Genomic DNA, 26,148 nt, shown 5'->3' with positions numbered 1-26,148 from the left:
ATTTTACACAAATAAAGTAGGAAAAAGTGTGCAATTAAGGTTCTTTTTTTTTTTTTTTAAAAAAGGGGGGGAGAGAGAAAAATCTGTAGTTGCTCGATGCATCCTGTACTCCATTTGTGAAGATCCCCCTAAGTGGGTGGCCATCTTTTCAGAGTCCACATCCCTACCTTCATGGCACACTACATTTAATGCTGGACACATGCCCAACTCTAAACTTCTATTTTTGTTGAGTGTGAATGAAATACAAAATGCAGCAATCAGCAAAAAATGGGATGATGGGAAGAGGGGTGAGGCCAGACTAATAATGTAATTGTATCAGCCTAGGACATTATGGTTGCATTCCAAGCTACTTAAGTCACAATGGTAAAATCTTTGGCAGGGCTTGTCCACCCCTCTCCCCCCCCCCCCAAGACGTTCATTATTATGGGTTGTAAAGAAAAAGAGTTGTGTGTTTTTTTAAAAAAAAGTCTTATGGAATGTATCACTTTCTTAGATCTTGTAGACATGCCGTGGAAACCATAACACAAAATATGAGTTACTTACAATAACTAATTTTAATCCCATCTGCTAAGTATGACAACATTAGCATTTCCACTTAATTAAAAACACCCTTAAAGCAGCAATGTTTTAATCACTCCATTTTATTTACTCTCCTCTGGTGTCACTTATAATTGTAACTTTTTATTTTTTTTAATAATGAGAAGGGTTTTTTTTCTCTCTGCATCACACAAAAAAGTGCTGTCGATAATTAGCAGTCTTCTGTTATTACTAGACTCAGGTGTCACAACTGTGTCTCATCCTCATTACAGTAAAAAATTTCACCTATCAGATTCATTATTGCTAGATAATGCAACTGAGAGACTTAGCGGGCCCTCCAGAAAAGTAATTCAGCCAAGCAAAATTATCAGCTAATTATATTTAGAATCAGACGCCCAACAACTATTTGCAGATAAATTGTATGAATTGAAGGGAATAGATTTGAATATTAAGATTCATAGATTTAGCAGATGATTTGTTAATTGGAGTATAAAGGTCATCTTAACAATGGAGTTATAGGGACTCTGTTGTTTCACCAGAGATACTTGGAATTAAGAATCAAAATAAAGGATAAGTGTAGTTGCCATGGTTTGAACTTAGCATCTACAAGGTTATTATAGAAAAATGTTATGTTGCTTCTAAATTGCTACCAAAATTAATAGGCAGCCTATCTTCCACAATGCATAGACCAACGTCTGGATCCCATCCACATGTGTAAACTAAGGGCCAATTTCCCATACAGTTTCTCCTTACATATATACCCTAGGATTAATAGCAGATCACTCTTCGTTGAGTTTAGCTAGCATTTTTAACTGAGGTTTGTTTTTTTCTTTGTTTCTTTTCTGAATGAAAGCTTGTGTTATACACTACATTTCATGTTCTGTTTTCCCTAAATCCTCTAGGAATATATTGGCAGTTATTTATTTTTGTAACAGTATGTAAGGTCATTTTCAAATAAAAGGATTCATTCCAAATACTACCTTTTATCTGTCAAACTGCATAAATATTGGATCCTGGTTTTATTATTTAGTGAGACAGAGAAAGTCCTTGCAAAAAAGTTTTAAAGATGACACCAACTGCTGGTTGGCCTGCTATTCTGTTTTAGGAAATGAAATAATAGAAAATTCACATTTTTTCTTACATAATCTCATCATCTGAACTCTACTGAACTTTGTGTGGCTAACAAAATATTCCTTTAAATTCTCTGAAGTAAACTGATTAATGGCCAAAAAGTTACTACATCACACTGTGTATTTGTATTATACAAATGCCATATCAGGAGATGCAGTAGTTGGAAGGCAATATTGCAGGCAGGTGTTCGATCCTGACCAGCTCAAGGTTGACTCAGTCTTCCATCTTTTTAAGGTCAGTAACATGAGGACCCAGATTGTTGGGGCAAAATGCTGACATTGTAAACCACTCAGAGAGTGCTGTAAAGCAGAGTTCCCCAACATTTCCAGCTTTGTGGACCGGAGTGAGGGGGAGAGGGGATGGTTCTGTGCAAGCAGGCTGCAAGTGGGCGCACACAGCTCCATTTGCACAAGAGGCATGCACATGTGCCTGCTGCTCACCTGCTGCTTGTGCAAGTGAGGATGCACATGCGCGCACTCCCCAGGCATTTCCATGGCCCGACTAAAACCCCTCACAGCCCACTAGTGGGCTATGGCCCACAGGTTGGGGACCCTTGCTGTAAAGCACTAAGGAGTGATATATCACTCTCAGTGCTAAGTGCTATATTTATAGATTTTGGATTGGGCATCCTATCCAAGCTTCTCCAATTCCTGACAAGCATGATTGAGTAACAAACAGGTTAAAGTATGAGCAGCCATGGAGGAGGTGTGGAGAAGCATGATAATCCAAATAATCTCATGGAATTCTCTTTCAGTTTTGCAAGCTGCTTTCTTGCATTTAAGGATGTAGGATTGTATGTAATTGAAACCACTCTGCTGATGGAATGTTCATTAATCTGGAAACTTAAATCAGTGGAACAAAAGAAAGATGGTTTTGTGTATGTTAATTCTCACTGCATTTGCCTACTTCCCATGCCGATCTAAATAGGGCTAAAGTGCTCCCTTCCTCATAGCACTGATGGAACCCTCCACTAGATCAAGAAAGCATCCAGTCTGCTAAATTAACACCTGCTGGATACAAACTATAAACTTTGAAGCTATCTTTATTTACAATTCAGTTAAGCTATAGATACTCCATTTCAAAAAACAGAAGTAAAATCAGCTAAATTAATGTATATGCAAAATGCGTATCTTTTTTAAAGGTAGAAGGAATGGTTGGGGAAAAAACCCACAAATGATTATATGGTCAAATAATCATGTTGCAACTAAGTTTTATCTTCAGCATTTTTGAAGAGAAACTAGATACTGCATTGAGAGAGAAAAATCAAGTCCTTTAACATCTTGGATGCTATTCAAATAAATTATTAGATAAACTTATACAGGGTGGTTTCAAGTGTAAAGTGTGGTTTCAGATTATTTTATAATTTATTTAAAGTATGGTTTCCACATTGCTATGTAATTTCTGGGCAATAGAATTTCCAGTTTTGTTTATAAAGTTTTTTTGTATACTAGATGAATAACCATTGTGCTGAACAATCACTGCCTGGAAATGTGTGTTTGTGCGTGCTATTATTTTCTAGCTTTTTCTATTGCTGTCGCCCTTATTTTGCTGTTGTAATCCATTTGATCCTGGATGCCAGAGTGGTTCTGTGTCAAGCATGCTTCTCTGACACAAGAGCAATAATAAGCTTGTAATTAGTCATTAAAAGTTTATAGACCCATAAGTATAACTAAGTCTGTTCAACTATACCTCCTCCAACTCTTTCAGGCAATGTCACTGTATTTCTTTACATGAATAAAAGAGGAACATTTCTGTGCCAGGCTAGCTCATGCTCAGGGGCTTTGTAACCACATTAATTTGGTACAGATACATGTCATTTTGAAATCTCTCCAGCGCAAGGAGTGTTGAGTATGGGAACAATTCCCCATCCTTATTTATGCTGCTAAACCTAAATCTTTCCCTCATTGGGCTTTACCCAGTGGAATGGGACAACTTGCCGTGGCCAGTTCACCACTGCCAATTCACCATAAGGCAACTCGCCAATTCAACAATTTTATTTTATTATTTGAAATAATTTTAAAAATATATTATAATTTTTGTCTTTCGCATTTCATTTTGTCCTTCCTTTTGCATCCTTTCTTTAATGATTTTATTTCCCCATTTCTTTGATATTAGTGTAACTTTTGTTCCACTCAAAATTGTCCCATGGCGAGTTGTCCTAGACTGGGGGTCCTCAAACTTGGCCACTTTAAGACTTGTGGACTTCAACTCCCAGAATTCCCCAGCCAGTCCACAAGTCAAAGTGGCCAAATTTGAGGACCCCTATCCTGGACCCTCACCCAGTGCCTGCACTTGAGGGTGTAGTTGTGATGTTCATTGATCCTAGAGAAACATCAGCTACTAAGCTCGTCTGTTTGCTGTGATACTTTGGGTCAATGCTGCTTGTTCTTGACAGTGTGCTGCAAAAGGAGAGGAAGAGTATTGCAGGTTCCTCACTCTTCCCCAATTACCATAAAGAAGAACAGCCCATATTTGTATCCTGGGTCTCTCTACTGCTTATATTTTTCTTTAAAAAAATATACGAAGCCTTTTAAAGAAAAAGAAAGCTTTGCTTTGATTTATTTAGCTAACAAAACATACGCTTACTGTTCCATTATATGCAATTTATGTGATCAATAAAATTATTATTATTTGTTTTTAAAAAAGAGCAACTTTGGCATATAAAGAGATTATACTGATGCTGAGGGAATATGATTGTTGCAATCCAACTTCTGTGCTACTTGCCAGAAATACTCTTTGGGGCTCAGTAATGCAATAATAATAATAATACACAATCTGCGTTCCCCTGTATTAGGATAGAAGCGGTGCATTGTGGCTGTTACCCCCTCTGTCCGAATGCTTTGGTCTATCCAGAAATATTTCCAGGTAGTATCCTATCTGTATGTTTCTTTCCCCCCCTTTTTTTTAGGGGGGAGGTATTTTAATTTATAATTAATTTGAAATTACAAAGTTTGAGTATAAACTTAAGCAAGAGCAATTGTTTATTTGGCAAGCTACCATGTTAGCGCTAAGGAATTTTTTAATGTGTTTTAATACATTAGACGAAGTTTATATTTACCATCTGTTCTTTCAAGATAACACAAAAGCTAGTTTTGAAATAGCATTCTTCATTGTTAGTATACACAGCCTATAATGATAGATTTTATTAAAAAGGTCGCTTTGTCTATGATAGCATGCAGATTTTTTTTTCCTTTCAATGATATTCAAAGGGAAAAAAATAGGCCTGAAAAATCATACCAAATTATTTTAAACAATGTAGTACTTAATAGTATGCAGTCCTGCTATGGGGTAACACTAATGTAGTACCAATTCTTTGAAAAAAAAATCTCATCACTAAATGTCTCATATATGCATTGTGTTACATTAATATAATGTATTTTAATCACCCAAAGGAGATGTCTAAACAGCACAACTACATAGCCTTATTTAGCATTAAACATCCTTGTGAGCTGAGGTAACCTTATAAAATCATGCTTAAATAATGTAAAACACGAGGCGGCACAGAGCAATATGCATTTTTAATTAGTAAAGTGACTAATATCGAGTGTGTGCTTTGAGGTTTTTGTTTCATTAAAAATGTATCTGTTTTTCCTGCAGCTGAATATCTGTATTCTACACCTGAACAGCTTATTAAAAGGCTTCAGAATTTCTGCAAGAGACCAGAGATTATAAGGAAACATCTTTATAAGGTATTTATTCAGAGCAAGCACATGATGCAGTCTTTTCTTAGTGGAAAAAAAGCAGAACCCACCCAACCCTCCTTCCAAAACAAGGAGGAAAAAACAAAACAAAAAAAAAACATTTAATTAACATCCTACTGTTTAAAGGAAACATGCTATGGAGGGATATTAGTTGTTATACTAACAAGGATTAATTACACTGGATGCCACTTGTATTAACCCAAGGTCTTATAAAATATGTGCACTTAGTATATGCTATACACTTTGTCTTCTTTTTTAATTTATTGTTTTCTAAAGTGACTGTCCACCACACATGGACTCAAGAGGCTTATAAAAATGAACCTGGATTAATTTAATCCATTAGTTTAAAAGGAAAGTAAGAGAAGGGGAGAGAGATCCTACAATTATGTTAATAAGTGGAGCTTACTTTGTCCTATCAGATGATGACCCAGGTATATTTCTCCCTCTGCTTTTACTTGTTTTGATTATTTCAGAGAATGCCTAATGCACCTCAGTGTGTCTGTCTGTCTGTCTGTCTGTCTGTCTGTCTATCTATCTATCTATCTATCTATCTATCTATCTATCTATCTATCTATCATCTATTTATCTGAGGGACGCAGTGGCTCAGTGGGTTAGGACGCTGAGCTTGTCGATCAGAAGGTCGGCAGTTTGGCGGGTCAAATCCCGAGTGCCGCGTAACAGAGTGAGCGCCTGTTACTCGTCCCAGCTTCTGCCAACCTAGCAGTTCAAAAGCCCGTAAAAATGCAAGTAGAAAAACAGGGACCACTACGGTGGGAAGGTAACAGCGTTCCGTGCGCCTTTGGCATTTAGTCATGCCGGCCACATGACCACGGAGACATCCTCGGACAAGCGCTGGCTCTTTGGCTTTGAAACGGAGATAAGCACCGGCCCCTAGAGTTGGAAACGACTGGCACGCATGTGCGGGGGAACCTTTACCTTTATCTATCTATCTGTACATATATATGTACACACGTATAAACACACACATATGTAGTTATATATATTGTTATTTATCTATTTGTATCTCACCTTTATTATTTTTTTTTTTTTATTTTTTTTTTTGGACACAAAGAATATATTTACTTTAAAACTAGCTTCAGAGGACCCATCTCAGGGAATCCTGAGATCTTAGTTCTACAAAGATTGTTAATGATCTTATTTTTAGTTGTTATTTAGTTTTTTTATTTGTTTTGACCCCCCTTCCCCCTCCCTCCTCCCCTCCCTACCTCCCCCCTATCTCCCCCCCTCCCCCTCTCCCTCCCCCTCCTCCCTCCCCTGCCTCCCACCCCTCTACTTCCCCTCCTCCCCCCCTCCCCCCCCCCGACTTCCCAGAGCAAAATACAAGGTATATATCTAAAAAGCAATCATAAACAATCATATACTAACAATTATAAACTCTAAAATCCATCACTCTCTAGCTTATATAGAGTAAACCAATCCTTAACAATACTAAATATGTATAAAGAACTAAAATAAAAGAAAACTAGCATCATTCCCATCTATGTTCTTCCACAATTCACTATTACCTAGACATATTCTCACTTACACATCACAAGCACCTATCCCTATTAACCTCTCTAGCCAAAATAGGCTATAATAGATAGTTCTTACACAAATTAACCCGCATTAACCCACAAAATTTTCTTCCTCTTCCTCTGTAGTAAATTGTCCATTAATTCCAAATTGAACATTCTGTTACCATAGATATCATCCCAAAACTCTTAAAAACACAGCTACCACTTGACTATAAGTATATTGTGGAAGTTCCATAGATTTCTACTGGTCTTATTTTTTAATCTTTTTTGAGCGTTTTAAGGCAGCACGCGTCACCCTCTGTTCTCTAGGATCATCCAAAAGAGTTGCAGCTTGATCTCCTCCTGTACCCTTCTCGTCTATCTGTCCATCTTCATCCTCTTGATGTTCTCCTTCTCCAGATCCCTCTGCAGCTTCCAGAAGTGTTGATGGGGTTGCTTTTAAAACATTGTTGTAAAAATCATGCGCTTGCTTCACAGTACCCAAACAGTACCTTTTGCCATCATACATGAAGCTCAACCCAGCTGGGATCTCCCATCTGAACCTTATATCTCTTTGCTTGAGCTCTTGCACAAGAAATATAAAGTCCTTCCTTCTCTTTAAAATCTTTGGAGGAATTTCTTTTAGAACCAAAACTTCTTGACCAGCAATCACAACTTTAGTATCATAGGCAGCTTGTATAACTTCATCTCTAATTTCCCTTTTTACAAAATAAACCACCACATCTCTAGGCAACTTTCTCTGCTTAGCAATCCAGGAATTCACACGAAACACTTTGTCCATGCCTTGTTTTATTTCAGATGCTGGATGGTTCAATACCCCCTCAAAAGCCTCAGAAACCAGCTGCTTTAAATCTTCCTTAATATTCTCTTTTAGGCCTCTAATTCTAACAGCAAACTGCATCTGGTAAAATTGAGCCAAACTCTGTTCGCTATCCATTTTGTCTTTTAAATCTTCAATTTCCAATACTTTTGCTTCTAATATAACATTCTTTTGAGTCAAGTCTTCCACTTGATCATCCAGCACCTCCACACATTTAGCTACTTTATGCACTGAGGACAAAATGTCTACCTTCATCTCTCTAAGTTTCTGCTCCATCCTTTCTTCCATTCTCTGCTCCAATTTCTCCAATTTCTCCTCCATCTGTGCAAATTTAACACCCATTGACTCCAAAATTAACTGGGTATGTTTTTCAAGATCCTTCGATGTCAATACATCAGGAGAATGCAACGCCTGCAGTAATGATTGTTGTTGCACCGGAGAATTTCCAGCACTCCGAAAAGTTCTAGGGGGAGGTTTAGCCGCCATCTTTTACTTACAATTGTGACGCACTTTCACTTTAAGTTTTAAGCATAGTCCATCAAGCTTGAGAGTAAAATAAAATAATCCTCTTCATCTCTTCACCTTTTCCTCTTGTACCGCTCTGCCTGCTCCTTTAAATCATAGTCCTTTCTTCAGGCAGGGATGGTTCGCAGGAAGTTCGGAGCAGAGACGACGGCCAGCTGGGAGCAACCCAGGCTTCGGGGGAGTTCGATCCTTCAGCCGCCCAAGCTCAAAGCTCAGGCGGCCTCGGAGAACTCTACCCCTACCTGGGGCCTCACCCCCTCCTCTTCTCCCGAGGAGGGGGCTTCAATTTCGCCCGAACAGCTGATCGGCGCTGTTTCGGGCGAAAAAACAAACAGCTGAGCCGCGGGCAGCCAGGGGAGGCTGTCTTCGGCGCCGCGCCGCCAGCGGAAGTCTCACCTTTATTATTTTGACAAATAACTCAAGGCAGCAAACCTGTCCAGCGCACCTTCCTCTTATTTTCCGCAGAACAATAATCCTGTAAGGTGAATTGGGTTGAGAGAATGACTGGCCCAAGGGCTCCCAGCTGGCTTTCATGGTTAAGACAGGCCTAGAAAACTTCCAGTCTCCCAGTTTCTAGCCTAGTGCCTTACCCACTGGACTAAACTGGCTCTTTATACAAGTTCTGCCTCACCCAAACCTCTGTAAATGAGTACAGTTTGGTGCTTTGCCCTTTAATGGCATTTTTCGGCTAAGTTCACAAAGAAAAATCACAAGAAAAAGAGCAACCCTTTTCTCTTCCTGTTTTTAATCCTCCTGTAGCAGTGAGTAACAGAAAGTAAGGCAGAATATGCTAAAATATTATTATTTATTATTATTTGTTAAATTTATTTGCCACCTATCTTGCCATGGGACTAGTCTAGGAGGCTTACAAAAAGAAACAAAGAAAAAAATGTCCAAAAAGATGTCCAAACGATTCTAGAACGTTCGTGCATATGAAATCTGCAAGTCCCACATTGGATGTTTTTTTTTTTTAGATTTCCAGAATGAATAAAAAGAGGAGGCAAAGATACAGGACTTCATGTTTTTGGAACATCATGATAAGGATGTGCAACATGATGCCCAGGCACATTTCTCATATCCCAACTCTCCCTTAAAAAAACAACAACAACCTTTAAAAGGAAATTTAATACCCATCTTTGTTTATAAGGGTGTCCATAAGCACTTCTTCATTGATTCTGGCTGAAGTGGCAATAATGTGGGAACTAATCAAGATGGCAGAGATCAAGGACACCAGCTTGCCTTTTTTGACAAATGCCTATTTCTGACAGGCTCTGTTCAATGTGGTTGCCTCTACCAGAGTCGGCCAGGTCCCTCTGTGGCAGCCATTTTGTGGGTATACCCACAACAATCTGTCATATTCCAGTAGTTTCTACTGACCCAAAATATTTTCCTCTTCATTTGCTACAATCTATAGATCTGCTGTAACAAATAACATTGAAAAAGTGTGGATGTTTGCATTACAAGTAGTCCTTGTTTAGCAACCAAATTTGGGATTGACAACTCAGTCATTAATGAAGTGGCCACTAAGTGAAACCACAACTGTGCTTTATTTATTTATTTATTTGTTTGTTTGTTTATTATATTTTTATTATACCTGTCTCCCATACAAGGTGACTCTGCGCGGCTTATCATCTTTCTTCAGTTTTCCTGTGCTTTGCGAAGGTTATAAACATGAGTATTGGTCATAATGTTACTTTTTCATCCTCATCATAACTGCAAATGGTCACTAAACAAGGACTGCCTATATTGGTGTGTGTGTGTGTGTATGTAATTTCATTTGATTTCAATTCCCAGCATCCCCCCCCCCCACGTACTCTTATACTATTTCAGTATTGTGCATCATAGCTGTATATTTGCGGTGTTCATTCACTATCGATATCATTCTGAAACATAAAATTATGTCCCTCGAGGGTGGGTGCTTTCTCTTAGCTTCTCTTGGAAAGTGTAGCAGAAGGGCCACGTCATATCGGTACAGGCAGTCCTCTATTTACAATCACAATTGAGACCAGAATTTCCCTTGCTAAGCAAGGTGGTTCTGAAGTGAGTCGCACCTGATCTTAATGATCTTTTGGGCCACAGTTGTTAAGCAAATCAATGCAGCTGCTCAGTGATTCACACACTTCTTAAGCAGATCTGGCTTCCCACCCCCACCCCTAACCTAACAACACCATCTTTGACTTTGCATATTGGAAGCCAGCTTGGGGAGGAAGGGCCGCAAACGACAATCACATGATCCTGGGACATTGCAGCAGTTGTAAATACTTGTCAGTTGCTAAATGCCCAAATTTTGATCCTGTGATCGTGGGAATGCTGTGACAGTGGTAAGCGTGAGGGCTAGTCATAAGGGTTTTTTTTCAGTGCTGTTGTAACTTCAAAGAGTCACTAAAAACAAACGGTTGTAAGTAAAAGACTATCTGTAGTGGGGTTTTAATATGTCCACTTTTGCAACCTGGCACCTCACTTGGCCCTTTTTCTCTCTGACCTTATCTGAAATAAATTTGCAGTGAATATGATCTCAATGTATTTTAATACTTTTGTTTCTTAAAAAAAAATAAAAGCATAATTCAGCAGCAATTCTGCAAGCAAATTTTGCAGCACTTTTGTCATTTTGCACAGCTGAGGCTTTGGAGGAAGGGTGTAGGTTGTTTGGGGAAACAATGTGTGAAAATGTTCATAATAGTACTTTTTTGTGCTGCCCATGAAATCCATGCTTTTCTATGCAGCAGTGTGTCTTGCTGCTTTATATTCTCGGGGGGGGGGGGGAGTGTCACATCTGCCTTTTAGAATCCTAGATGGCCCAGAAATAGAGTTGATTCTGCTGCTAATAAATATATGCTTGATAATACGACTGGGACACAATTCATCCGTATTCTGTTTAGGATAAAGGCACAATTATATGCCTCCTCCCTTCCCCAAAAGGATTTCTGACTCCTCCCCTTGATATTTTTTGTAACTCCTCCATGCCCCCCTCCCCCCAGTGCCCCACATCTGTGCAAGTGAATGAAAATAATTTTGTTCTTTACACATGCAATTTTATGGGTGACCTAAGAGTGGACATTTATGGGAGGGCACACCAACAGGGAATATTGTCTCTGCAGGAAATGGTTAAACCTCAAGAAAAAAAAGGGAGAGAACCAAAAATGCAATTTAACACCCAATTTCAAGCTCATTATCTTTCATTGTCTATTAAGTTGGCAATGGTTCAGAAGGTAGCTCATAATAGTTTAAAATGCTGACTGAACACTTCCAGTGCTCAACATTACTTCTTGAGTCAATACTATCACATAGCTAGCTATACATGGAGAGAGAGAAAAAATAACTTAAATTTTTTACCTTGACATTAGTTCTTCCTGTAACTGCAGTTAGACAGTTTTGTTTCAGACAGCTTGCTTGCTTCGTGGCTGGGGGCTAGAGTCTTTTGCATTCCATTTTGCGTTCATTATGGACTGGAGTGTATTAATGAATATAATTTCCAAAAAGTGGGGCCGAAAAAACAGATGCCTTTGTGCAAGTTCCAGTAAGTAAAATGCTACATTGGTTACAAGCGTCTCTGGGGAAAACACACTCCTTGCTAAATTATATCCAGGCAGTGTTACCTAGCACGATCATCACAGGTTCATCACGCCTGATGGGTGCAAATTACTCCTAATCTAATCCTGGGAATCCCTGTATGGCATCTGTGGACCTGTGGTTCTGTCTCCAGAAGAAAATCCCACATTTATGGGTGGAACTGAACTTACCATTAGACATTAGACCTACCTGAGAGAGCTTTTAAGGCAGGGCTCGCCAAACTTTAAGACTTGTGGACTTCAACTCTCAGAATCCCTCAGCCAACCATGGTGGCTGGGGAATTCTGGGAATTGAAGTCCACAGGTCTTGAAGTTGCCAAGTTTAGAGACCCCTGTTCTAAGATAAGAGAAGCTTGGTGAGATAGAAAAATAGCCATCCCAACCCATGCCATTTGTTGGCAGATAGGCAATCGGCCTACCAACTTGCATTCCACCAAGACAGTGTCTCTCCCAGTATTCCTTAACCACGTTCACTCTATTGATGTTGAATTTTTCTGACCCAGATAGTGGTCAATTCTTTTTCCTATAAATGAGTGCTCCTGCTAAGGTATGGTGTCAGGACCCAAATGGTGGTCCTTGTGGGGCCTCCCCTCGTATGGAACAGCTTGTTGTTGGCCCTCACTATCATGGCCTTCCAGAGATTAGTAAAAACCTCACTGTTCCAGAAGGCTTAAATACTATAAACCATCAGTACATCAACAATTTATGACATCTATGTTACCGTTCTAACATATTACTTTTGTAGCATCGTTATTGTATTATGAACGTCTGTACTCTACTTACAGTTCATCTGGACGGAGACAGTAGAAAATTGCATAAATAAATAAGGTACCCATATTTCCCCACGTGCAAATGTTCTTCAAACGGCCACATTTGCTTCTTAAATGCTTTTATAAATTTTGCAAAAAGCTTGTAGGTCTAGCTGCAGTGTTTTACTCTTTTCCTAATTGTAGTTTTAAGTGCAAGTCCAAACCAATGAAACTGGGACTTAGTCTTGCTGTCGCTTTGGCTGAAACTGGAGAAAGACAGTCCTGCAGCTGGGGCACAGCTCTTTCTTTTTCTACCAGAATTAGCTGGAGTTTCAGTGAAATGTAAAACCCGGCAAACAAATGGGAGTGTTTCACTTCCTAACGTACACAGTTTAGTCAATGATTTCAGCCCAGTGTAGAAAATACGGGCTAGGGCAGTCAGCAGTTTTCTTTCTCTGTGTTTTGCTGTGAGCTTATTAATAATATAGTGTAAACTAGTCATATTATTGCATTGTCAATTATATGCAGCTGCTGTGCCAAGTTAAAAAGTTAGAGGCAAAAGAGAGACAGAATTACACTTGCTAAAAAAAAGGTAATCAGTGTAAACAATATGGCACAGCAACATGTTATGGCTAAGCCTTGGGTGTGTTGTTCCATACCAAGTGAATCTGAGACTTACTCTGTTCTTGGTGTCTATTGGAAGACAGAGCCCCAGCCATGGTCTGCAGTTTAGCATCAGTGAAATCCATAAGTGACATAGTTTCCTCTAAAAGCATCTATTTTAATAAGTTTTGTTCATTATAGCTTGTAAAATCTATAAAGTTACACCTATGATTGGATTCATTTCTCTTGGTAATACATAGTCCATATAAACTTTATCCTACAAACATTTCTGGGTAATCTCTGAAACCAACAGAATTAAACATGGCACTTGTTGCCTTTTGAGTTAGTTTTATTCTTTGTAAATCTATAGTATTTTACCCAATACTATAGATGATAGATAGATAGATAGATAGATAGATAGATAGATAGATAGATAGATAGATAGATAGATAGATAGATAGATAGATAGATAGATAGATACGGATGGACGGACGGACAGAAAGATGTTTTATCTTTGTGGTTTCTCATTTGCAATCTCAGTCAGTCATCCCAAGCAACAAACAAGCAATCATTGGGTGATTTGAAAAAGCAAAGTAGAATTAGATTTGGTTAGGACTTGGATAGAAGACCACCAGGAAACTCAGAAAAGTTGAAAGCCTGTCTTAGAAAAAAGCAGTATTAAGCCGCTTCTGTATCATAACAAGAAAACTATATGGAGACATCCATGAAATAACTAGAGCCGAGACCTCCTTTTCTTTTAGCAACAAGATTGAACTCCAGTACAAGTGAGAGTTTGGGATATGATTGCTACCTGGGCCAAAACAATTTGAGTAAACTATTGAATATGCCAATGTTGGTTATGTAAAGAATCATTGTGAATCACAGAAGGGAGTATCAAGAAATCCATAGGAAATGGACAAATCCTTCTGCTCAAATGGCAGTTGGTTGTCCTCTCGAAAGAGGCCCTGGTGTCATTTCTGGAGTTCTACTGCCTTCCGTTCTTTTAGCTTCTTTGGGTCACATTTTTTCCACACGTTTGCCTCTGTCACCCCCTTCCCCTCTTCCCTACCCCCCCCCATTCTTTGGTGTTCACTTCTTTGCCTCCCCCCTGGAAAATGTCAGTTCTCTCGTCTTCTCTGGTGCATTTCAGTGCTGCAGCGCTTTCCTCCAGTCCCTTCCCTTTCTCCCCCAAGACACCTGCGCTTGCAGCAGGTGTCATTTGAATCTGCCTAAGGCAGGAAGACAAACCAAACAAACCCACACATACACACACACTTTCTCAGGTTAATGCTTCCCTCACAGCCCATCTTGTTTGCAACCGTCCTTACCAACTGCCCTACCCAAATTTCACTGCAAAACTTCCCTGCTTGTAAGATCTCTTGCAAGAAGCTGCTGTTCTTTTCTTTCTTAAAAGGAAATAGAATAAAAAAGAAAACGGAAGGAGTAAAAAGAAGTCTTCATGCTCTCTGGAATTTGAATTCCGGCTTACGTGAGCCTTTAGAGTTGCATCACCTATCTCAGCAAGAACAATGTTCTCCAATCGGAGATTGAGGCATTCATTCAGAAGTCAACCTTCAAGGCAACGATCAGCAGCAATTAGGAGCCAGTCACCAGCAGCAGACAGTCAGCAGTCTCTCACCTTCCTTGGCAATTGAGTCTGTACGGCTCTTCTAATTTCCTGGCCAAATTCCTGTTTGCTTCCCCTATTTGTTTGCTTAAAAAGATAGGCAATTAAACAAGGAAGCTGCCTGTTTTCTACTGAGATTTATCCTCAAGTTGCTTGATGTAACAAGAGCAAAAGGTAACCATGGCTAATTTCTGTTTCTGATACCTTGTTTAACTTTCATCTCTGAATTAAACAGTGGTCACCAACCAAACACAGGCCAACACTGGATCTGCTTAGATTTAGTTGGATGCATCCTGTGCCTTAGGGCTATGCTTGAAAAAGCAGATTATTTAAAAGAGACAGCAAGAAATGTGTAGTCCAAAATAGAAGCACCTGAACTTGCATCCTGATGCAAATTGTTTATCCTGTTACCAAAATTCTCTCTCTCTCTCCCCCCTTCCTCTCACTCTCTCTCCAAATAGTATGAAAGTATTAGTAGAAGGAAAACAAGGCAGAGCACAGAGCAGAACAAGATGGGAAAGAGTTTGAGATGGGATGGAGAAACAGAACCTGAAGGCAGACTGCTTTCAAACGAAGCCTTTGCTCCTTTCAGTTCTGTGAAAGAGGTGCTTAAAGCATCACAGCCAAGAAAGGGAAAATTTGGATTGTACCACACTGACATTCCATTTTCAGTTTATTTTTTTATTTTATTTATTTTTATTTTTTATTTTTATTCCATTTATATCCCGCCCTTCTCCGAAGACTCAGGGCGGCTTACAAGCTTAGCAGTAGCCTTCATTCTATGTATATGCCTGCTTGTTAGGGCTTTCACACACACACACACACACCCAAGCGGCATTATTACAAAGTCAGCTTAATTGCCCCCAACAATCTGGGTCCTCATTTTACCTACCTCGGAAGGATGGAAGGCTGAGTCAACCTTGAGCCTGGTGGGATGCGAACCTGCACTAATTGCAGGCAGCTGGTGTTACTTAAGGAGGCATTAACTGCAGGTATGAGAAATACAGACTGGGTTTGCAAAATGCAGTTAGCTAGGTCTGTTAAAGACTTAAGACTGCATGTACGTGTTTGATAACTCAGTGTATTCGTTGAAGTAACCAGTCAGAGAGTTGGATTGTGTTTGTGCAGTCTTTCATTTGTCTTTCACCATATTGTTTTCAGTTCCCTTGAGATACTCCGACTTTAGCCCAAAGAGAAGGTTTAGCTGAGCATTAAGTTACACTCAAAGGTACAGTAGGAAGTAATGCTGCCATAGTGAGTAGCAGAACCTTCAGTATAAAAGCAAGGACATCAAACTTTCTATTTCAAAACTATATGGGGAGTACAAGCTTCCAGCATCCTTCTGGGAGGGAATTAAAGCTGGCTGATGAGTTAGAAACATTGGAGAAAGGGCATCGGAGCACATAGGGGAATAGGGTAAGAGTGGAATCTTTTGAGTCCATGGAACATGACAGGATGGGGAGAGAGATATAAAATAGTGTTGTTGTTTTTTACAAGAGAGAATTATTTAATTTTGCAGAAAAGACATTAACAGGAGACTGCAGAAGGCACTGGTGACCTCTTTCCTATTGTTTAATTGTTTAATTCAGTAGATCTATAGCAAGTGTGCTTTTTAATTTCATCCCTTCCCATCCCCAAATCCCCTCCAGATTTCTGGGTTGCCAGAATGGGAATGCTCCATTTTGCAGTTGGGAGTAGATGGTTAGAGGTTGAAAGTGAAACAGTGGATAATATTTATGCCATCATTTGTCACAAGGGCAGGTAACATTATTAATAGTAACTTCTATTTTTCACTATTTCCCCTTTGCCTTAAAACTGACTTTACACAACCCTGTCATTCATTCTGGTTACTGCTTCCTAGGCACCAATATAAATTCCCTGCCTTTTATTTTTTCAGAGTGACTTATCTTACATTCATCTTGTGGTAAACCCGGCCATTTGTCTCTAACTGAGGCCTTAAAAAGGGACTGAGTGGGGAAGAGAAGAAGAAAAGGAGAAGGCAGTTGTGATAATTTAGAATAGAATAGAATAGAATAGAATAGAATAGAATAGAATAGAATAGAATAGAATAGAATAGAATAGAATAGAATAGAATAGAATAGAATAGAATAGAATAGAATAGAATAGAATAGAATAGAATAGAATAGAATAGAATAGAATAGAATAGAAAAACTGTAACTGAATCTGGATGTTCTGCTTCGGATCCCACAGATCCTCCTCCCAGAAGGTAACAAGGAAAACAGGTCGTAAAGAGGATGTGTAGTGCCCCGGACAATCTTATGGACCCTGCTCAAGCAATGCTTATGTACTATGTCCTGGATGGGAGGGAGGGAACTAACAATGATCTTTTCAGCCATCCTCACCACACTCTGCACTGCCTTCCTGTCTGAAGCAGTGATGCTTCTAAAACAGACTGTGATGCTATCTGATAGGGTGCTCTGTAGAAAGTGGTCAGGACAAAGGAAAGAAGATGTGCTTTTTTCATGCGATGCAGAAAATGCAGGCGCTGCTGTGCCCGCTTCACCAGTGTCTCGCTGTTGAGCGACCAAGCCAGCCTACTCATTAACTGCACACCCAGGAATTTGATGCTGGTAACCATCTCCACAGGTGAATCATTAAAGCACAGAGAAGTGAAGCTGTGCCTGCCTTTTCTGAAATTAACAATGATCTCTTTGGTTTTTACGGTATTTAAAACTAGGCTGTTTTCCTTACACCAGTTCACCAAACTCAACCTCCTTGCGGTAAGCAAACTCATTGTCATCATGAATAAGGCCCGCTACTGCTGTATCATCTTGCGAACTTCATAATATGGTTGGTGGCAAACCTAGCACAACAGTCATGGGTCTACAGGGTGAACAGCAGCGGACTTAGGCCGCAGCCTTGAGGAGAACCTGTGCTCAAGAAAATGATGTTAGAAATATTTGTTCCAGCTCGCACATATTGAGTATCAAGAGTCCAGTTGCACAAAGGAGTGTTTAAGCGTAAAAGGCCCAGTTTGTCTACTAGATGCTGGGGAATGATTGTGTTAAATGCCGAACTGAAGAGCAACTGCAGCAGCTCTCCCAAGTTTTCAGGTTAGAGTTTTGCTAGTCATATCTGAGGATACCAAGGATTCTTGACCTCTGCCCCACTCCCATCTCATGTAACTATCAGCTTATCTTGTTCTATGCCATCTTTTTCTCCCAGGTCACAATCTATAATCAAGGCCACAATAAATGTATGCAGGGAGCAGATAAACTGAATCACAGATCAGAATTGAAGATGATTCATCTTAGCATGGGTTTCCTTGATTTGGCCTAAATGACATGTGAGTAGGGAGATGTGGCTTGCAGTACTGCCAGCTTATCCTCTTCTCATAAAAGGCTGCTAAGGGGAAATGATGATTTATATTTGGATCAGGAAATTGAATGAGGGAAAGGTTTTAATCCTTTATTCTAAAACTATGTCCAGCCCATCTCTATCCAAATTGCTGTTAGTTATAGAAAAGGAAACACATTCCAAATGGCTACCTCTCTTATCTTTCTCTGTCTTCCATAATAGTCCCAATACATTTAGGAAGTGGATGATTTGAATTAGGGTACCAATAGGTGAGAAGAGGATTAATCCTTTTTCCATTTCTTTTAAACAAAGAAAAAGGATGCTAGAAGATCCTATTCCCCCTTTCCCATATGCTGTCCCATCTGACCCTTGGCCTACTGGCAAAATTATCATGTTGCTTTTAAGCATTCAGTTGTTATCTAACAGAGGTCTGACCTGTTTGTAAAGATCAGTTAATATAATGGTAAATGAAACTGATAGAATGGGTTATAAATGCCAATATAGATTGGCACCAATATAGATTGGTGAACAAACGCCAGTAAAATGTGTTCCTTTTGTTCTGGGTGTAAACCTCTCTCTCTGTCTCTCTCTCTCTCTCTCTCTCTGTCTGTGTCTCTCTCTGTGTCTCTGTCTGTGTATGTAGAACATGTTTTTTTGGTCTCTTTGATCCTGCTTTCAGCCTGCTCTTAACCATTAATAATTCACATTTGTGAGTCCAAATAAAGTTGTGCTAAATCTCTGAAGGGCTGGGAATTTTTTTCACAAGAAGAAAGGATCAAAAGGAGAGAAGGTACACAACGAAATAATTTGGCGTGTTCTCCACAGTTTTCCTGATTTCAGGTGAAGTCTACCAGGGAGCCACAGTCCAGTCTCAGAACAGTTAAGCAACAAAAGCCTCTCCTTTTACTTTACGAAAGTTACATTGACTTGGGACTGAGTCCCTATACCTTGATCTAACTGGAGGGCAGGATTTTATTTACATTGGTATTATGGTGGTATTTATAGTACCCATGTGATTTTATGGGAGAATTTCTGAATCGGACACAACTGTGCATCTATGTATTAATCAAATATTTGACATTGCAAAAAAGGAAAAGAAACTCTGCTTTATTTTTCTGTCTCTTTCTCTCTGTCTGTCTCTTTGTTCTCACAGGGTGAAACATCTCAGTTTTCTTGGGCAGCACTCCATGGTAAATTCAGGTCTCTCCTCACAGCAGAACCCAGGGAAGATTTGTGACAGATGGGGCGAAGTCACAAACTTGCAGCCGAAAGCAAAACAGGGGGAACTTTCCAGTGTGTGTGTGTGTCCATGTTTACCTGATCCGAGCGAAAGAGGAAAAGATGCAGAGGAAGCTCAACCTGGCTGCTTGTCATAGCTGACACAGAGCCATCTGCCACAAACCTGTGGCAGATCTTCAGATCTCCGACCCCTGCCACCACTCCGGCTCAAATTAAATGCAGATTCCCAGAGACGTTACGATGGTTACGCATGTCCTCGGCATCACAGGCAGGAGACTGAAAAAATAAATGTGGCCTGTTGTATAACTCTGCTCATGTATCCCATATGTGGTGCCACATTGAATTTCCGGTCGAATTTGTCTGTATCCTTTGTACTGGATGACACGGAGCCTGTGTGCTTTCTCTTGGCCAATGTGATGGCAGCCAAGATCGCAACTTCAAACATTTGCTGCTCGGCCAGCTTTCTACCTAGACTGCCAGGTTATCCCTGCAGCCTCATTGTGTCTTCCAAGGCCACAGGATCTCGAAGGAGGACCGACCGGGGCTCTCTGTCCAACCCACCCACCCTGACTAATTGGGCAGATCTCTAGGAATTATGGAGAGACGGAGGCTGCTTTTTTTTTTTTTGCACTTCTTCCCACCATCTCTTCCTCCTCTTCTCCCCCTTCCTCCTTTTGCAAATTAATGACTCCATGGCACTGGTGCTTTTAAGTGGAGGTATTAATAAGGGGGTCTGGCAGGTGATCCATGATTCCCAGAGTTGCATTTGCATTTAATTAATCTTAAAGAAAGCTGGAAGATAAACAGCTGTAATTCAAACTAGCATGGGAAATATGCTATATGGTGCCATCTATCCAATGAAATGAAAGGTTGGAGACTTTGCTTTATTTCCTGTCAAGGCTGGTGAACAGGCAGACATTAGCATTGTTCCATGGGGGCAGAATTCAAGGATTTGTGTGCTTTTATTTATTTATTTTTCCTCCTATTTTGTTATTAAGTAGAAGGGAGGGGAATGAGAAATTTGTACTTCCACAAATGGGAGCTTTTCATTATAAATTGATTGTACTTCTAACAATGATGGAGCAACTGCATTTGTTGTTAGGTGCTCCAAAATTTGAAATGTGCTATATCTTATTTTTTAATAAAGTACCCCTTGATGTTTTTACTTAGCATATTCCATTCAGGTATAGATACATACATTTATCAGTATGTTTCAGAAGGTCACACAAGGTAATCACATGACCCCGGGACAGCAACCATCATAAAAACAGGCCAGTTACAAAGCATCCAAATTTTGATCACATGACCAGGAGAACGGGTCATAAGTGTGAAAAATGGTCAACCACAATAATTTACCAATTGTATTTATGGACCATTTTGAAATAAGGGACATCTTGCAGGATCAAAGCATGTACAAGAATATTGTGATTAGTACAATAATTGTGATATAGCATTCAAACAAAGTTGAAAAACAATATGAAATCCAGTGAATAAAATAGAACAGCCATGTATATTGAATAGGCTGCCATAATCGTTAAAATATTTCGGACATGTGGTGTAACACCCAGAAAAATATGGCATACTCCATTTAATCCTCCACGGAAAGATTGAAGGCAAGCGAGGTCCAAGCAGAAGAAGAACATCATGGCTTCAAAATCTAAGGGACTGGTTTGGACAAAACTCAGCAGCACTTTTTTATGCAGCTGCTGATAAAAACAGGATTGCCAACATGATTGCCAACGTCCGATAATGGATATGGCACAACAAGAAGAAGAAGAATCATTAAAAGTTATAGGGCAATATAAAAATACCTGTCATGAAAATTTCAGAAAGTGCCAGACCGTCCATAATTGCAGTGCCACTGCTAAAAAGGCCTTTCTATTTCTTAACATCTGTCTGATCACATCTGAAAGGGATTCTGAGAAAATGTTCTCCAAGGTAGAGGTAGCAAAAGGTGATCGTTTAAGTGATGGCCTTCTGAAAATTAAAAGAAAAAAGCATTTTTAATTGAGTCCAAAGTTGAACTGGGAACCGGTGAAGGTAGAAAAAAAATCTGTGCAATCTGAGCAATCTTTTAGCCATCTTGAATACCAGCTCAGATTGTTTTGTACAGTAATTTTCAAAGGCAGTGCTGCATATAGCATGCTCCAGTCCAATGGAATGGGATGACTTGCCACAGCCAACCCAATGAAAGTAATGTTGCAGAAACAGTGGCAGATAACATTTATCACGTGTTATCCCGTGTGGAATTCTCCATGGTGAGTTGTCCCGCAGTGACTTGACCGTGACGAGTTGGCTGTGGTGAGTTGTCCTAGACCGCCAGTCCAAGCAAACTTGGCAAAGCATGGATCACTGAAACAGTGAGATAGCTAATGTACGAAGAGGGCATTCTGCTTCAGATTCATGTGTTTCTATTAAAAGAGCACCCCAAAATGCTAATGGCACACACTTTTTGTAAGAATACATAGTTATTTCCAGCATTTGTCTTCACTGACACTTCTGCAGATACTCCTAGCTACCACTAATGTTTTCACAGTCACTATCCATTCTGTGATTCCATTACAATTGAATGCTGTGGTGGCTATGCCAGCTTTAAATATTGTCTGCTGAAGTTGAGCAGAGATACTACCTCTTTCCTTTGAACACATGCTTTTAAAAATCTTGCTACATATTTATGATTTTTAAAACTGAAAGTATGCTAATATTTTTCCATCGGTCGTTGGCCACTTCGCTTTGTTGCTCTTCCACTTATTTTCTGTCTCACTGATTAGTGCTAGAGTCTTAAGGGTTGGAAATTTTTCGGGTATAGCAAAATGTATTAATTTATTATTAGTACCATTTCTAATTATTAGCAGCAATATCTTTACTTTCATGAACTTTACTTTGCCAGTTTCCAAAACAACAATAAAGTGATTGTCCCTTAGTGTAATCCCTAATTTTTGAGCGTCCAATCATGCTTAACCCCTCCACCCAAAGCAGTGTGGGGTGAAACAATACTGCAAAATAACAGCTGGAAAATGGCAAACCTGTGACAGATTAAATTCGTTTTGCTAAAATATTTTAAATGCTTCAACATGGTAATCCAGACATTATCATGAAATGAATTTTTTGCCTCTTGAGTTATGAACCTTGGCAAATAAGGTTTTATAATAGGAAAACTGTCAGTGCCTTAATTATAGGATAATAAATAGCAATGCTGTATTAACTTCTGGTTTTTTTTCCCCCTCAAAAACATGCCTAGCTATTGTTAGAAACTGATAATCACATGGTATAGAACGTCTTGGATTTACAGTGTACCCTTTCTATATATGTGGATCTTGGAGAGATTCATGAGAAGATAAGTTACAGCGCTGAAGGTGCCATTTAGTCCCTAAACAAACCAGTTTTGTGCTTTACTGTGAAGAGAAAAATCATGTGCTTTATTGTGAGGAGAAAAATCAGTTCTACTATGAACTGTGAGTCAAAGGAAAGAAAAAAAAAACCTCAAGTCTCTTTGATCTGCGGTTGAAAGGGAACCAAACTGAAGAATGGGTTAATTTAAGGAGTGGAGATAACCGGAAGCAGAAATGTCACCTCAAAGCATTTATGATATGGCGGCTGCAGTGGAATTTCAGTGAGGAGAATTGAACTCGGCTTACAAATATTTTGGCTTGTAGCAAGGCTGTGAAGAATGAGCAGCTGTCCAAGCCAACAGTTTCTAAGCGAGGTTGGTGGATTAAAAATCAAACTAGGTAAACAGGACCAGGGTGCTCCAAAATGATATAATGTAGGCCAAAACTCGGGTGGAAATTAAAAGAATTCTGGTGCCACATCTGCTTCCCGGCAGCTCTCTTAATTATTATTATTATTTAAGCAAGCTTTGCTGAATCTGAAGAAACTTCTGGGGTTTCAGATGACAAGCAATAACCAATTTTGAAGGAGGAGGAATCGAAAATAAAACATCCTGTATAAACACATTAATTCTTAAATGTTTCCTCTGCCTTTCTTCTGCAGAGTAACTTGGGGTCCCTTGTACTTTCCTTTCTGTGAAGTAGGCATTACTGAGTCTCCAATATATTTCCAGATGTTACGTGTACCTGAAAATGCCATTCATCCACCCCATGGGTTTTTTGTTTATTTGTTTTTTTGATGGTCCCTGCTGAAGTTGCGCTTTCACTTACAGAGAACAGTGTGTGCCTATTCAACATGGCAAAAACTGCAGAACCTATTCTGTTACGTATGGGACAATAGCACTTCCAAGAAGAAAAATGTGATTTTTCCTGGTGGCCACTGCTTTTTGTATGGAGTGCTTGGATTTTATTTGTGGGTCCTCATTTTCCAAACAACTCTGCAGCTGTGAATAATCACACGACCTCTCCATTAGAAACCTATGTTCCTGTACAGATGTGCAAACACTAGGAAAGAAAAATGTTTACAACATCAGGATCTGAAATAGCCTATGTGATTTCCCTCTGGTCCTGCTATTGCAAACATTACAGTTGCTCTGTGGGGAATGTGTTCTTGGTAAAAACTCTCCACAATTATCTTTCCAAAGGGAAGCCAAAGGAATGTTTGAGCATGTGAAAGAAAACCTCTTCCCCTTGTTTGTTTCTGCTTCTGGAGAATCTTTGCCATCCCCACTGATAGGAGAGTCATATCTTCCACTTGAAGGAAGAGGGCCAACTTTATTTTATTTATTTATTTATATTTCATGTTTCTAGGCTGCCCATCTCCCTCAAGGTTTATGATAAATAAGATGAAAGTTGCAAGAGAAGAAAAAGTCAGAGAATTCTCACCTGGAAAAGTGAGAAATAAGTGTCCAAACAAGTAAGATCCTTTGTAGTATCGTAGAATGGTTGGGTCTGTCTCATCTCTTCCAAAAAGTACAAGCCTGGATATATATAGGTCTCTAGTTAGAAACAAACCCAGTGTACTGATTTTTCCCTTCCTCCTTCTGGGTGACATTTTTTTTTATTAAGATCAATTAAAATAATACACATTTAGCATGAAAATGTTATCATAACCTATGTCTAACTATAGCTTGGGTAGAAATGTGTTCCTGAATGAACAAATACCAGGAACAAGTTAAGCTAAAGTAGTTGTACATAAGGTTTAGGAACAGGAAATTTACACATATTTTCTAAAAACTACATGGAAACTAAATAGTAGGACACATACAGGTATTGGCAATGACAGTACTTAGGGTTCCACTCCATTTAGGTTTACAGGAGCCAGGTGTCTGCTATTGCCTATAATGCACAGTGTTGCATAAGGGGAGGTTACATTGCCTATTTGCTACTTTAGCCTATGAAAGTTGTTTTTTTCTGCTTTTTCCTGTTTTTAAATACTGTATACAAATTTCCTATATTTTCTGATTGTATTCTAATAAGGAAACCAAGACATAATTATACACGGTCATTGTACTATTGCTACAACAACAAAGGTAATGATGGCCTAGGACAGGGGTCAGCAACCTGAAACAGCAAAAGAGCCACTCGGAACCAGTTCTGTCACACACACAAAAAAGTGGGAGCCACAAAATGTGCACACACATGCACAGAACAAGGCAAAATGTGCACCAGCCCTGCCCCCGTCCACCTCTAGTATGGACGGCTCTGCCATCCTGGCTTATCCTCCCTCAGAAAAAACTGCTCTCCCCCCGCCCTGCGCTCTCTCTTTCTGGGACTTTTTTCTTTCTGCCTTTTGTGAAGCTTCAGGATCAGCTCCTGCCCTGGATCGCTTGCACTGCGCCGATCCTCGGCAGCTCCGACGCCCGTGCCGCATTCTGAGCTGTGAGCACCTGTTGCTGCCCGGTGCCGCCAGCTTACTAGGGGGGGGACTCACAGGCCAAGCCGCACGAAGACAAGGAAGGAAACGGCTTTTCAGAGGATCCCGCCCGGCCCCCCCTCAGAGGCAACGGGCCCTTCCCCGGCCGAAGGAAGCCTTGTGAGCATCTCCCGCAGCGTGGCTCCCCCAAGCCGGGAGGCACCTGCGCGGTGGCGGCGGGTCTCCCTGGCAACAGGCGCTGGGTCGCAGCGCTGCCTTCAGCCCAGGTGCCTCCAGAGCCACCCGAGCGCCCTGCCCCTTCCCCCAGAGCCTCCAAACCTCCGTCACCCCATTCTCTCAATGGGAATGGGGCGGCGGAGGTTTGGAGAGCTGCTGCCTTCGTCCGTGTTTCTTTCGGGGGTGAAAGAAATGTGGACAAAGGCAGCAGCTCTCCAAACCTCCGCCACCCCGTTTGGAGAGCTGCTGCCTTTGTCCACATTTCTTTCGGCCCCGAAAGAAACGCAAAGGCAGCAGCTCTCCAAACCTCCGCCGCCCCATTTGGAGAGATGCTGCCTTCGTCCACGTTTCTTTCACCCCCGAAAGAAACGCGGACGAAGGCAGCAGCTCTCCAAACCTCCGCCACCCCATTCTCTCAATGGGACTTTTTTACTCCCACTTTTTTTTCAGAACTGTACATGGCGGAGGAGGACTGGGAGCTGCAGGAGACGGCTTAAAAGAGCCACATGTGGCTCCGGAGCTGTGGGTTGCCGACCCGTGGCCTAGGACATTTGCACAGTATTGTATATCTAGGGAGGGTACAGTTTCAACCATCCTGCAGTACTGCAGAGGTGGAACTCTTCTAGTTTAGTCACATGGTTCATTAGTGGAACTTTGGAATTTACCTCTTAAAGAGAATAAATATGAAAGTCTGAAGAGATTAGGCTACTGGCTTCAAGACCTCCAATCCAGTGGTGGGATTCAAACATGAACAACTGGTTCTCTGTGTGGATGCCACTTTGGGAAGTTCATTCTGGGCCTGGGCAACAAAA

At 40.2% G+C, this 26,148-nt stretch overlaps 1 protein-coding gene across 1 annotated transcript in view; it reads left to right on the top strand.

The window, feature by feature from the left end:
* The window catches only part of GTDC1 (glycosyltransferase like domain containing 1), a 258,670-nt gene extending 238,151 nt beyond the window's left edge, over nt 1-20,519 (top strand). Inside the window, exons 10-12 of the mRNA XM_081328161.1 lie at nt 4,463-4,533; nt 5,266-5,357; nt 19,269-20,519. Of these exons, the coding sequence (XP_081184287.1) occupies nt 4,463-4,533; nt 5,266-5,357; nt 19,269-19,352 (247 nt within the window). The 3' untranslated portion in view covers nt 19,353-20,519. The remainder of the gene's footprint in view (nt 1-4,462; nt 4,534-5,265; nt 5,358-19,268) is intronic.
* The last annotated feature ends 5,629 nt before the right edge of the window (nt 20,520-26,148 follow it).

This window comes from Vipera berus (assembly GCF_964194415.1).
Source record: "Vipera berus genome assembly, chromosome: 1".
Classification (NCBI taxonomy): domain Eukaryota; kingdom Metazoa; phylum Chordata; class Lepidosauria; order Squamata; family Viperidae; genus Vipera; species Vipera berus.
This window is presented reverse-complemented; position numbering and strand designations above follow the sequence as displayed.